The sequence below is a fragment of the Scyliorhinus canicula genome, chromosome 17, assembly GCF_902713615.1.
Source record: "Scyliorhinus canicula chromosome 17, sScyCan1.1, whole genome shotgun sequence".
In the NCBI taxonomy this organism is placed as follows: domain Eukaryota; kingdom Metazoa; phylum Chordata; class Chondrichthyes; order Carcharhiniformes; family Scyliorhinidae; genus Scyliorhinus; species Scyliorhinus canicula.
The window spans coordinates 133,161,497-133,175,780 of record NC_052162.1 but is presented as its reverse complement, the minus strand read 5'-3'; the positions used below and the strand labels follow the sequence as shown (position 1 = coordinate 133,175,780).

The 14,284-nt window shown below is 48.3% G+C and overlaps 1 protein-coding gene across 1 annotated transcript in view; it reads right to left on the bottom strand.

Moving 5' to 3' along the window:
* Nucleotides 1–14,284, bottom strand: part of LOC119951641 (oocyte zinc finger protein XlCOF6-like) — a 29,691-nt gene that overhangs the window by 393 nt on the left and 15,014 nt on the right. The window contains exon 4 of the mRNA XM_038774820.1: nucleotides 1,948–3,076. Within this exon, the coding sequence (XP_038630748.1) occupies nucleotides 1,953–3,076 (1,124 nt within the window). The 3' untranslated portion in view covers nucleotides 1,948–1,952. The remainder of the gene's footprint in view (nucleotides 1–1,947; nucleotides 3,077–14,284) is intronic.

Here is a 14,284-nt window from a genome sequence, read left to right as displayed (position 1 = left end):
TTGTACCATTTTCCTCTCCGTTCCCCCAAAGCTGTAAATCCCCGTCCCACACACTCTCCCTCCTCCCTGGGCTGAAATCCAAACCCATCTCACCATCTGCACCATTTCTTTCCTCCACTCCCAGTTTTCTCCCTCCCTCTCCTCTGCCTGGGTTCAGTTCTCCAGCTCCTGTCTGCAAACTGACAATAAAATCAATGGGTCTTATTGGGGGTTTGGGGCCTCCAGCGGGTGTTTGTGAATCCTCCCCACCCACCTGCCAGGGTTTCCTTCCTTGCCAGAGATCAGAGTCCTCATTGATTTGAGTGCAAAGTTTAAGCTCTTATTTATTATCCCCCCCTCCCCCATCCTGTGATGTGAACCACCCTCCAGTGTGTGAAGCAGGATGGTGCCCGTTAACCTGGGCCTGTTCCCGGGAGGGAGGGAGAAGCCCCGCAGCTGCAAACCAGGGAGCTGACAATGATTGGGAAGGGTTTGAGGATCCACAAAATGTTTCCAAATCTGTTTCTCCCGCCACAGTGGTTAGCACTGCTTCCTCACAGCTCCAGCGACCTGGGTTCAATTCCAGGGTAACCATGTGCAGTTTGCACATTCCCCGCATGTGTGCGTGGGTTCCCTCCGGGTGCTCCAGTTTTCTCCCACCGCTCAAAGCTGTGTAGGTTTGGTGGATTGGCTATGCTAAATTGCCCCTCCGTGTCCAAAAAAGGTTAGGTGGAGTTACTGGGTTATGGGGATAGGGTGGAGGCATTGACTTAAGTAGGGTGCCGTTTCCAAGGGCCGGTGCAGGCGAGATGGGCCGAATGGCCTCCATTTGCACTGCAAATTCTATGAATCTGCAGGATTTCTCAGTCACTCTGATCCAATGGGTCTGTCTGGTGGTATTTCCCTGGTCCTGTCTATGTGTTTGGGTATTTTAGGGAGCCGGTACAACTCCCTTGGTTCCAGCTATTGTTTTTGGTTAATGTGTCTGGAATATTTGAGTTCTTCCAGTCCATTTCCAATTCTCCTTCCTGTCTCGGGTATATGGGTCTAGGTAGCTTGGTGTGATTTGTGTTGTTCAGTTGTCTGTCTGTCTCCAACAGGTATTTTTGTCTCTCGATAATGACTGTGCTGCTACTCTTGTCTTCTGGTCTTATTAACATTTCCGTGTTGGATCTAAGTTCCCAAATTGTCTGTCTTTCTCTCCGGGTGAGATTCTGTTTGTCTCTTGTATTTCACTGTGACAGGACAGAGACCTGATTGAAGGGATTCAAACATGGAAGTTCTGGGAAAGATGGGCAGGGATTTGGGAGGTGGCAACATGTTCAAAGAGTTTGGAGAGGAGAGGGAGGTTGAAGATGGGGCAGTAATTTGTAAGGATGGCAGGGTCAAGGGTTTGTTTTATAGAGGAGGGGGTGATGTTGGCAGATTTGAAGGACAGAGGGACAGTACCTGAAGAGAGAGAAATGTTGACAATATCCATGGACACGGGGTAGTTGGCTGATCAGTAGCTCAGTGGGAATAGGGTCGATGGAGCAGGAGCTGGGTCTCATGGACAAGATGAGCTCTGAGAGGGCATGAGGGAAGATGGGAGAGAAACTAGAGAAAGATGTGGGTTCAGGGCTCGGGAAAGGATGAAATTTAGAGACAGTTTGGTCCGGTGGGCTTGTGGAAGGGAGGGAAGCAACAGAGGCAGCTGATCGGATTGACTCAATCTCAGTCACAAAGAAGCCCCACAAGCTCCTCACACTTCATGTTGGGGGTGAAGATGGAAGAGACAAGGGAGAGCGAGAATACTTCAAAAGGAACTAACTTGTGTCAGAGATATTAAAAAGTTTCAACACTGCGCATTTAACACAAATCTAATTTATTTGACTTTTAGCCTGAATATTAGCCCCTGTAAATGAGCAGAAAGAGACCCAAATGAACATGGTTCAGTCCTGAATGTGAGTAACAGCAAAATTCAATCACTGCAATTATTTGTGGCTTTGTTGGTGTCTCAGGAGGTGGGATGAAGTGGCGAATCCCTTCCCACACTTGGAACAGGTGAACGGTCTCTCCCCAGTGTGAACTCGCTGGTGCTTCTGCAGAGCGGATGACTCAGTGAATCGCTTCCCACACTGGGAGCAGGTGAATGGCCTCTCCCCAGTGTGAATTCGCTGGTGCTTCTGCAGGTTGAATGACTTGGTGAATCCCTTCCCACACCAGGAGCAGGTGAATGGCCTCTCCCCAGTGTGAATTCGTTGATGTACAGTGAGGTGAGATGATCGCCTGAAACCAGTCCCACAATGAGAGCACCTAAACCGTCTCTCATCAGTGTGAACATGTTGATGATGCATCAGTTCCTCAGAACTTTTATAGCTCTTCCCGCAGTCTGGACATTGAAACGGTCTTTCATCAGTGTGAATTCGCTGGTGACTTAGCAGGTCGGATGACTGGGTGAATCCTTCCCCACACTTGGAGCAGCTGAATGTTCTCTCCGCAGTGTGAATTCGTTGGTGCTTCTCCAGGTCAGATAATCGCAAGAATCTTTTCTCACACTTGGAGCAGCTGAATGGCCTCTCCCCAGTGTGAATTCGCTGGTGCCTCTGCAGGTCAGATGATCGAGTGAATTTCTTCCCACACTCTGAGCAGGTGAATGGCCTCTCCCCAGTGTGACTTCGCTGATGTGCAGTGAGGTCAGATGATTGCCTGAACCCAGTCCCGCAGTAAGAGCATCTGAACGGTCTCTCGTCAGTGTGAACACGCTGATGGCGAATCAGTTCCCCAGAACGTTTATAGCACATCCCACAGTCTGGACAATGAAACGGTTTCTCATCAGTGTGAATTCGCTGGTGACTCAGCAGGTGGGTTGAAGAAGAAAATCCCTTCCCACACTCTGAGCAGGTGAATGGTCTCTCCCCAGTGTGAACACGCTGGTGTGTGGACAAAGTGGATGACTGAGTGAATCCCTTCCCACACTTGGAGCAGGTGAATGGTCTCTCTCCAGTGTGACTGTGTCGATGAGTTTCCAGCTTGGAAGGGGAAGTGAATCCTTTCCCACAGTCCGCACATTTCCATGGTTTTTCCTCAGTGTGACTGCATTTGTGGCTTGTGAAGTCTGGTAGAGCGAATCCTCGTCCACACAAACAAATCATGTACGGTTTCTCCCCACTGTCAACTATGCTTTTTCCTTCCATGTTCAAAATCCGCTGATATTCAGGAAATGATAAATTGAGGACTCTGTCAGATACTGGTGTGATCTTCGGTTTGAGTTTCCGGACTTTGAATCCTCCCCTTCGAACACCCTGTGAAACTGATTTAAAAACAGAAAATAGGGAATGAGAGAGAACCCACAAAAACACAAAGGCAGGTTGTGAAATTGAGCTGACTGAATCTGGTCACTTGTGAGGCCGGCTCTGGGAAAATGTGACCATGAAAACTGCTGGATTGTCATAAAAACCCAACTGGCCTCTTTGGGAGGAGAGAGAAAGAGGTGAAGAGGGATTTTGTATTACTACAAGACACATTAACAGAGTAGATGGCAAAGCAAATTCGATCTGAGCTTCATAAACAGTAATATTGATACTGAAACTATGCTTCTGGTGGCACAGTGATTAGCACTTGGCAGCGGATGCAGAGTCCTTGAATATTTTTAAGGCAGAGTTGGATAGATTCTTGATGGGCAAGGGGGTGAAAGGTTATCATGGGTAGGCAGGAATATGGAGTTGAGGTTAGAATGAGATCAGCCGCAATCTTATTGAATGCTGAGCAGGCTCGAAGGGCTAAGTGGCCTGATCCTAGTTTGTATGTAAAAGGTACAGGAGATATGAGGTGATATGAGATGTATTTTTACACTGCGAGCAGCAATGATCTGAAACTTGCTGCCAATGAGGGAGTTTGAAAATAGACACAATGAATCATTTGATTTCAAAAGGAAATTGGATAAAAATTGGAGGGAAATAAACCTGCGAGGATACAGGGATGGAGCAGGAGAATGGGACTGACTGGATTGCTCCAGAGAGCTAGCATGGATTCAATGGGCCGAATGCCCTTCTCTGTGCCATCATGCCTAATATAACCCAGGAGGGTTCAGATATCACTCAGGTGCTCACTCCCTCCGAGGCCATTCTATCCTTCCTCAGGTTTGTTGCCCAGAACTGAACACAGTTCTCCAGGTTTGGTCTAACCAGGGTTTGTGAATCTCAGGGCTTTTCCAGTCACACTGAGACCTGAAATCTTCCATCACAGACAGAACAGACAAACCTTTTACCTTCCACACCCAGATGCTGCTGATATTCAGTTTCTGATGAACTGAGTGACTCTGTCAGATCGCGATGTGACGTTTGGCTTGTGTTCCTGTCTGTTAAACCTCCTCTTCCAGTATCCTGTAAATTTACAGAAACCTCACTGTCAGTTTAGGATAGAAATTCAGAACATTCTCTCCTTGCCAACTTTGATGAAATGTATTCCTGGAGGTTTGATCACATGACCCGCCCCCATCCTCCAGCCATTAATCGGTCAACACATCCATCCTTGTGACACACTGCCTTCCTCGGCCAATTGGGAAGCAAAAGGACTCATTACCTTACAAGACAGTGATTGACTGTCAGCCAAACAACCTTTATCCCATTTTCAATATTTTTATATCTGCTGAAGAGAAATGTTCAAAGAAAATTACATAAAAACCTTCTTTACTGTCCTAATGATTTCCCAGACACGAATCCTGCCAAGACAGAAGGTTAAATTTGAATTCAATAAAGTCTACTGAAGACCCTGAAATGATTGCCAATTGCTGTAAAGACCCATCTGATTCACTGATGTCCTTCAGTGAAGGAAATTGTCTATCCTTATCTGGTCTGGCCTACACGTGACTCCAGATCCACAGTCAGCTTGTTGACTCTTAAAGTGCTCTCTGAACTGCACTCAGTTCAAAGGCAATTAGGAAGGGCAATAAATGCTGGCCCAGCCAGCGACTCCAACATCCCGTGAATCAGTGGGTGCGATTCTCAGCAAATGCGGAGAGTCGTAAAGGCTGCCGTGAAACCGGCCGTGTTTCACGGCAGCCTCCGCGCCCCCTCCCAGGACCCGATTCACCCGCCCGGTCGGGGCTAGCATCGCGGCCCCGGGAAGAACGGCAGCGCGGGCTTAGCGAACGTTCGCTAAGCCCGGCCGCCAAGACTCACGGCGGCTGACGCACACGATGACGTCAGCCGCTCATGCGCGGGTTGGACGGCTCCAACCCACGCATGCGCGGATGACGTCATCGCGCATATGCGTCAAACCCGCGCATGCGCGGTCTGTCATGCCCCTCAGCCGCCCCGCGGACTGATCCTGCAGGGCGGCGGAGGGACAAAGAGTGCGCGGGAATCGGACCCGCTGCACGCGATCGGTGGGCACCGATCGCGGGCCCAGGCCACCCTTGGCACGGCCGTGCCAATCGGTGGCATGGTTGTGCAGAGCGGCACTTTGCAGCCGTTTTTACGAATGGCGAGAGCAGGTGTGTTTAAATTTGTGAAAACGGCCGTAAAGGCCTGGGAATTCGGCCCATCGGCCAGGGGAGAATTGCTGCTCGCCGTTTTTTACGGTGAGCAGTCATTCGTGTCGTGGGGCGGCCGTGGCGGGGGGGGAAAGAGAGAATAGCGGGAGGTCGGGAAAAATGTCGGGAAGGCCCTCCCGCTATTCTCCCACCCGGCGTGGGGGGTGGAGAATCGCGCCCAGTGTTCTTCAAAGTTGGGGGTGAGATCCGCGGGTGGGTCGCGGGCGGGTGTCGGAAGGGTCACGTAGCCGTTGTCCGCAATGCTTCCGATCGCGCAAATTCTTGTGCAGCAGCCGGCTTCTAATAATGCCGGCTGCAAAGCGCCGCAAACCTGTTAAAAAAGTCGGCCACACTACGTATGCGCGCACGATGACCGGCGCGCATGTGCATTCTGCGAACATGTTAAAAAAAATCGGCTGCATTGCACATGCACGCCTGATCATCGTGCGCGCATGCGCAATGCAGCCGATATTTTTACATGTTCGCGGAATACGCATGCGTGCCGATAAACGGGCATGCATGTGCAGTGCGGCCGCTATTTTTTTTTAAACCGTTGCAACTTTTTGTTTTCCAAGTTCTGGAGTGGTTTTTATTCATTTATTTTGTTCATTTTATTTTTTGTTACAAGTTCAGAGGGGGTTTTATTCATTTTATTTTTTTTACAAGTTCGGGGGGTGTTTATTCATTTATTTTACTAATTTTGTTTTTAACAAGTTCAGGGGGGAAAATGACGGTGCTTCCGAGGTTCTTGTTCCTCTTTCAGTGCCTGCCCATCTTTATCCCCAGGGCCTTCTTTAGGAGAGTGACTAGCAGTATTCTGAGCTTTGTGTGGGCGCATGGGACTCCGAGAGTGAGGAGGGTGTTCCTGGAGCGAGGGAGGGATAGAGGCGGGCTGGCGCTGCCCAACCTTCTGGGGTACTATTGGGCGGCCAATGTGTCAATGGTGCGTAAATGGGTGATGGAGGGGGGAGGGGCGGCGTGGAAAAGAATGGAGATGGCGTCATGTAGAGGTACGAGCCTGGGTGCCATGGTAACGGCGCCGTTGCCGCTCTCCCCTAAGAGGTTTACCACGAGCCCGGTGGTGGCGGCAACCCTAAGAATTTGGGGACAGTGGAGGTGACATAGGGGGGAAACAGGGGGCTCGATGGAGGCTCCACTGGGTGGCAACCATCGGTTCATCCCGGGGAACAAGGATGGGGGATTTAGGGGGTGGCAAAGGGCGGGCATCAGCAAATTGAGGGACCTGTTTATTGGCGGGAGGTTTGCGGGCCTGGGGGAACTGGAAGATAAATTTGGCCTTCCCCAAGGGAACATGTTCAGATACTTGCAGGTAAAGGCGTTTGCTAGGCGACAGGTAGAGGGATTCCCTTTGCTGCCCTCGCAGGGGACGATGGACAGAGTGCTTTCGGGGGTGTGGGTCGGAGAGGGGAAGGTGTCTGACATCTATAAGGTAATACAGGAGGTGGAGGAGTCGTCAGTGGAGGAGCTGAAGGCTAAATGGGAGGAGGAACTCGGGGAGCAGATAGAGGACGGGACTTGGGCGGATGCCTTGGACAGAGTCAACTCTTCCTCCTCATGTGCGAGGCTTAGTCTCATCCAATTTAAGGTGCTGCACCGGGCCCACATGTCCGGGACTAGGATGAGTAGGTTCTTTGGGTGTGAGGATAGGTGCACCAGATGTTCGGGGGGGGGGGGGGGTTCCTTATTGTAGTTTCTATTCTGTAACTTTATATTGTGTTAATTTGCGTTGTTGTTAAAATGCTGTGTTGTGCATGGGGGTGGGGCGAATGTTTATGATTGTTAATATTATTGTTATTTTTGGTATTTTACTATGGTGCGTTATTGTTGTGTAAATTCAAAATTTTTCAATAAAAATTATTTACAAAAAAAAAACAAGTTTGGGGGGGTTTATTTGGTAAAAATTTACAGAAAAAATATGCAGAACTTTGGACAGATGGAGACTCCATGCTTTCCAACACTGGAAGGCTTCACCTTCATCCAACAGGTTCCATTGGAGGAGCGTGATCGAGGGCCAAAGGGACCCAAAACCATTTCCTCCATTTTTGTCAGCAGCAAACAAGGTAAGAGAAAATGGTGTGTCGTGCCAGTCGGCCAGCGTGTGTCACAAAGGCCGGCCAGTGTGCATCGCGAATGTCGGCTGGGTTGGGTCCCGAAGGTTGGCCGGTTGGTAAAAATGGATCCCCGGAAAAAAAGTTTGAAGAACATTGCCGTGAATGAATGGAAAACAAAATTTCCATCCTTACCTGGTCTGGCCAACATGATTCCAAATCACAGCAATGTGGTTGACTCTTTAAATTCTCTCCGAGATGGTCTAGAAAGCCGCTCAGTTCAAGGGAAATTAGAGATGGGCAATAAATGTTGGCCCGGCCAGTGAGTCCAAATAAAATCAAATCCTGGAGACTCCAGTCAGTCAATCCTGGAGAGTTGGCATCCAGTCGAGGCTCCAGCGCATGCATCCTGCAGCACCTTGTCCTCTTTAAAGATGGTGGCCGGTAACCCAGGCCTGTTACCAGACTCCTAAATGATGCTCTTATGGACTGACCTCATTAACACTGCGCCCTGTATGCTTCATCCGATGCCGGTGTTTGTGTAGTTACATTGTATACTTGTGTTGTTCTCGTATGTATTTTCTTTTATTCCCTTTTCTTCACATGTACTTAATGATCTGTTGAGCTGCTCGCAGAAAAATACTTTTCACTGGACCTCAGTACACATGACAATAAACAAATCCAATCCAACATGCATACTTACAGCATCTTATATTACAACAGTGAATATGTTTCAAAAGTACTCCATTGGCTTTAAAAGACTTCAGGAGGTCCAGCGGCAGTGCAAGGTTTTATAGAAATGTACATTTATTCTAATAGTCCACAAACTAGGATATACCCATCTCTGGATCTGTAAAGACTTAATTACCTGCAAATGCTCGCATTCAAAGACTTGTCTTGAATCTTTGACTTTGTCTCTATATATGTTTCTAGAACATACCTCTTCATTCACCTGAGGAAGGAGCAGTGCCATTGATTTGAAACAAACCTGTTGGGCTTTAACCTTGTGTTGTAAGACTTCTCTCTGTGGGATGATTCTGAAGAGTTTGCTCCAACTCAGAGGACGCTGCTGGAGGACCGACCGAGAGCGGCTGGTCCTCCAGCCAATCAGAGTGAATGGGAGACGGGACAAAGCCGGGGCTCTCTACGCATGCGCCCAACCACCCGGGCCTGTCTCGGGGAAAAGCCTGAGCAGCTTTCGCTGGTTCAATTGCCGAATCCGAGCTTCGTGTTCGCGGTTTGGGGCCCACACGGAGTGTTTATGAAGCCTCCCGACCCATCCGTAAGCTCCATCCCTCCCTCATCACTCACCCGAACGACATCTATCCAGCAGAAGATTTCCTTCCGACCGCCTGAATCTTCGGTTGTTATCGGTACTGCGCAAGCTCCAGTTCACGTTGGAGACACCGGGGCTCAGCCCCGCCCCTCATTCACTCCGATTGGTTGGAGGATCCGCTGCAACCACTCGGTCCTCGAGTCCCGCCCCTCTCTTGCTATTGGTCCAGAGCTGCCGTCAATCACTCCCCAGGCATTATGAGCTGAAGCATGGACTCGGCCGGGAGGTTTCACTGAAATCCGGTGGAGGTTCCAAACCCCAATAAGAAGTTTCCGGGCCCGGGTTTGCATGGAGCGGGGGGACAGCTGCGGCCTGCTCCCGGTGACAGGCCTGAGTTAACGGCCGCCGTCTTTGTAGAGGCTGCAAACCCGCAGGGGGCAAAACATCAGAGACACAGTTTGTTGTGAAACCAATGGGATATTGTAAAACAGGAGGTCAGGGTTACAGTCAACAACAACAACTTCTATTCATATAACATCTTTAACATCATAAATCATCACAGTCAACTTCACAGGAACATTAGAAAACAAAGTGAGACACCCAGACACAAAAGGAGATATTAGGACAGGTGACCAAAAACTTGGACTAAGAGGTGAGTTTCAAAGAATCTGAAAGGAGTTAAGTGAGGTGGAGACAGGGAGGTTTAGAACATAAAACATTACAGCGCAGTACAGGCCATTCGGCCCTCAATGTTGCGCCGACCTGTGAAACCCCTCTAAAGTCCATCTACACTATGCCCTTATCGTCCATATGCCTATCCAAAGACCATTTGAATGCGTTTAGTGTTGGTGAGTCCACTATAGAACATATAGGGAGCAGATTCAGTGCTTGGGGCCGAGGGAATTTAAAACCATGGTGGAGTAATTAGAATCGGAAATGGACAAGAGTCCAGGATCAGAGCTGTGCAGATATCCCAGGGGGTTGTGGGGCTGGAGGAGATGACAGACACAGGGAGAGAAGAGGCCATGGAGGGGTTTGAAAACAAGGTGAGAATTGACCACAGGGATCATAGGGGGGAAGGAACTTGCTGTGAATTAAGACATGGGTAACAGACTTTGGATGTCTTTAAGTTTACAGAGGCAGAATGTGAAAATGAAATGAAATGAAAATCGCTTATTGTCATGAGTAGGCTTCAATGAAGTTACTGTGAAAACCCCGTAGTCGCCACATTCCGGCACCTGTTCGGGGGGGGGGGGGGGCTGGTACGGGAATTGAACTGTGCTGCTGGCCTGCCTTGGTCTGCTTTAAAAGACAGCGATTTAGCCCAGTGTGCTGAACCAACCCCTGTGGGAGAGCAGCCAGGTGTGTAATAGAATTGTCGAATCGGGAGGTGACGATGGTAAATTTCCTTAGTATCTAAAAAGTTTAGGTGGGGTTACGGGGATAGGTGGAGGTGTGGGCTTAGTTTGAGTGCTCTTTCCAAGAGCCAGTGCTGTTTAGATGGGCTGAATGGCCTCCTTCTGCACTGTAAATTCTGTGATGTCAGAAGCTCATATTGGATCAAGTATGAAACCAAATTTACAAAGAAACTGGCTAAGTCTCAGACTGTTGCCAGGGAGAGGGATGGAGTCGGTATGTCAGGAATGGAATTTGGAGCAGGGACCAAACAGTGGATTCAGTCTTCTCCATATTTGATTGAAGTTATTTAGTCAGCAGGAAGAGAACCAGAATGGGCCCTGAGTCTGATATCCGGTATAACTTAGTTCGAGAGGGAGAGGAAGAACAAAGGAAACCCTGGAAGATTTGGAGAAACAACCTTCGTGATTGCTCATCAAACCTCCACATGGTCAGTTCTGGACAGAAGGTTCTAATTGTTATTCTAATTGGTCAGTCAGGGTCATTCAGATTAATTTACATAAGTCATGAATGAAGTGACTTATAAAGCATATTCTTACCTCTAATTATGTAACTTTGGGAAAATTATACAGAAATAATGATTGAATATTGTATTTGGATTTCAGCCCAGGGAGGAGGGAGAGTGTGTGGGACTCGGATTTACAGCTTTGGGGACAGAAGAGAGAAAAAAAATGTTCCACAGAAACTGGAATTATCTGTTCTCAATTTCTGTCTTGTACTGATAGTGTGACCTTTGTAAACTCCTTTTACAGGGCATTAGGAGAGGATTTTCAGACAGGAAACACAAACCAAATATCACATTAAGATCTGAGAGTGTCACTCAATTGATCAGGCCCCTGAATATCCTCAGAATATAAATGTGAAATGAAAAATGTTTGTTTTTTTAAAAAAAAATTTAGATTACCCAATTAAGGGGCAATTTAGTGTGACCAATCCACCTACTCTGCACATCTTTGGGTTGTGGGGGCGAAACCCACGCAGACACGGGGAGAATGTGCAAACTCCACACGGACAGTGACCCAGAGCCGGGATCGAACCTGGGACCCCAGCGCCGTGAGGCTGCTGTGCTAAGCACTAGGCCACCATGGTGCCCGAAAAATGTTTGTTCTGTTTGTGGGGAAATATTTCAAACATCAGTGTGACTGGAAAGTACCGAGATACACATGCACCTGAGTGAGTGTATTCCAGTGAACTGACTGTGGAAAGAGCTTTAACCAGTTACACCCTGAGAAAATACACCATTCACTAAGGGGAGAAACCATACACGTGGTCTGAGTGAGCACCAAGCTTCACTTGATTGTCTAAAGAAGAAACGGACAAAGACACTGACTCCATGGAGATACCGTTGAAACCGCAGGGTATGGTTTTCGCTTCGGGGGTTTCCAAAATGCGAGAGGTCCCGGGTTCATATCCCAGAGGATCTCTGCAAAGCACTTGACTGGGCAGGTGATGGTGTCATGGTATTGTCACTGGATGAGTAATACCGAGACCCGACACCCTGAGAATGCAGGTTCAAATCCCACCCCCGCAGATGCTTCATTGTGGCTTGTATTTGAACTTGAATCCAATAAATCAGGTGCAGCACAGTGGTTAGCACAGTTGCTTCACATCTCCACTGTCCCAGGTTTGATTCCCAATTGGGTCACTGTCTGTACGGAGTCTGCACATTCTCGTTTCTGCGTGGGTTTAGTCCGGATCTCCGGTTTTCTCCCACAGTCCAAAGATGTGCAGTTTCGGTGGAGTGGCCAAGCTAAATTGCCCTTAGTGTCCAAAAGGGTTAAGTGGTGTTACTGGGTTATGGGGATAGGCTAGAGGTGTGTGCTTGAGAAGGGTGCTCTTTCCAAGGGCCAGTGCAGGCCCAATGTGCCAAATGGCCTCTTTCTGCACTGTAAATTCGATGATTGTGGGAGTTGGATGTTCAACAGTTTAGTGAGAATCGGTCAAAGGAGCAATGGGTAAGTCTCAGATAAGATGAACGCTGAGAGAGCATGATGGGAGATAGCAGGAAAAGAGGGGAAAGATGTGAGTTCAGAATTTGCACAAGAAAGGTCTTCGAGAGAGATTTACTGAGCGGTTTCGTGGAAGAGGAGCTGTAGAAGCAGCTGATCGGATTGTTTCAATGGGTGAGGTTTTCCAGCCCTTCCTGCTGGCTGGATCTTCCAGTCCCACAGACCTTTCAGTCTGCTCTTCCGGCTCATTGGTTGTCTCATTGGGTTCACTGTAGGCCTCTTGGGGTCTGTGGAAGAACTCCCAGAGCCTCATTCGCCTGATGAATTCCCTGGAGCGGAGAAACTACAACATCTTCTTCGCAGCCTTCAACAAGTCATCGATGAAGACGAACATCTTGCCAAGGCCATCCCCACTACTTTCCTTCAAACAACCGCACTACCTCAGACCATTGATTGCAGCAAACTACCCAGCGTTCAGGAGAACAGCGACCATGACACCACACAACCCTGCCATGGCAACGTCTGCAAGACTTGCCAGATCATCAACATGGGTACCACCATTACACGTGAGGACACGACCCAACTAAGTATGCAGTGTATTCTTGTGCAACTCGGCCAACGTTATCATAGAATCTACAATGCAGAAGGAGGCCATTCGGCCCATTGAGTCTGCACTGGCTCTTGGAAAGAGCATCCCACCCAAGGTTAACACTTCCACCCTATCCCCATAACCCAGTAACCCCACCCAACACAAAGGGCAATTTTGGACACTAAGAGCAATTTATCATGGCCAATCCACCTAACCTGCACATCTTTGGACTGTGGGAGGAAACCGGAGCACCCGGAGGAAACCCACGCACACACGGGGAGGATGTGCAGACTCTGCACAGATAGTGACCCAAACCGGAATCGAACCTGGGACCCTGGAGCTGTGAAGCAATTGTGCTATTCACATATATATCTACCTCATATAAGAACATAAGAACATAAGAACTAGGAGCAGGAGTAGGCCATCTGGCCCCTCGAGCCTGCTCCGCCATTCAATTAGATCATGGCTGATCTTTTGTGGACTCAGCTCCACTTTCCGGCCCGAACACCATAACCCTTAATCCCTTTATTCTTCAAAAAACTATCTATCTTTACCTTAAAAACATGTAATGAAGGAGCCTCAACTGCTTCACTGGGCAAGGAATTCCATAGATTCACAACCCTTTGGGTGAAGAAGTTCCTCCTAAACTCAGTCCTAAATCTACTTCCCCTTATTTTGAGGCTATGCCCCCTAGTTCTGCTGTCACCCGCCAGTGGAAACAACCTGCCCGCATCTATCCTATCTATTCCCTTCATAATTTTAAATGTTTCTATAAGATCCCCCCTCATCCTTCTAAATTCCAACGAGTACAGTCCCAGTCTACTCAACCTCTCCTCATAATCCAACCCCTTCAGCTCTGGGATTAACCTAGTGAATCTCCTCTGCACACCCTCCAGTGCCAGTACATCCTTTCTCAAGTAAGGAGACCAAAACTGAACACAATACTCCAGGTGTGGCCGCATTAACACCTTATACAATTGCAACATAACCTCCCTAGTCTTAAACTCCATCCCTCTAGCAATGAAGGACAAAATTCCATTTGCCTTCTTAATCACCTGTTGCACTTGTAAACCAACCTTCTGTGACTCATGCACTAGCACACCCAAGTCTCTCTGAACAGCGGCATGCTTTAATATTTTATCGTTTAAATAATAATCCCGTTTGCTGTTATTCCTACCAAAATGGATAACCTCACATTTGTCAACATTGTATTCCATCTGCCAGACCCGAGCCCATTCACTTAACCTATCCAAATCCCTCTGCAGACTTCCAGTATCCTCTGCACTTTTCGCTTTACCACTCATCTTAGTGTCATCTGCAAACTTGGACACATTGCCCTTGGTCCCCAACTCCAAATCATCAATGTAAATTGTGAACAATTGTGGGCCCAACACGGATCCCTGAGGGACACCACTAGCTACTGATTGCCAACCAGAGAAACACCCATTTATCCCAACTCTTTGCTTTCTATTAATTAACCAATCCTCTATC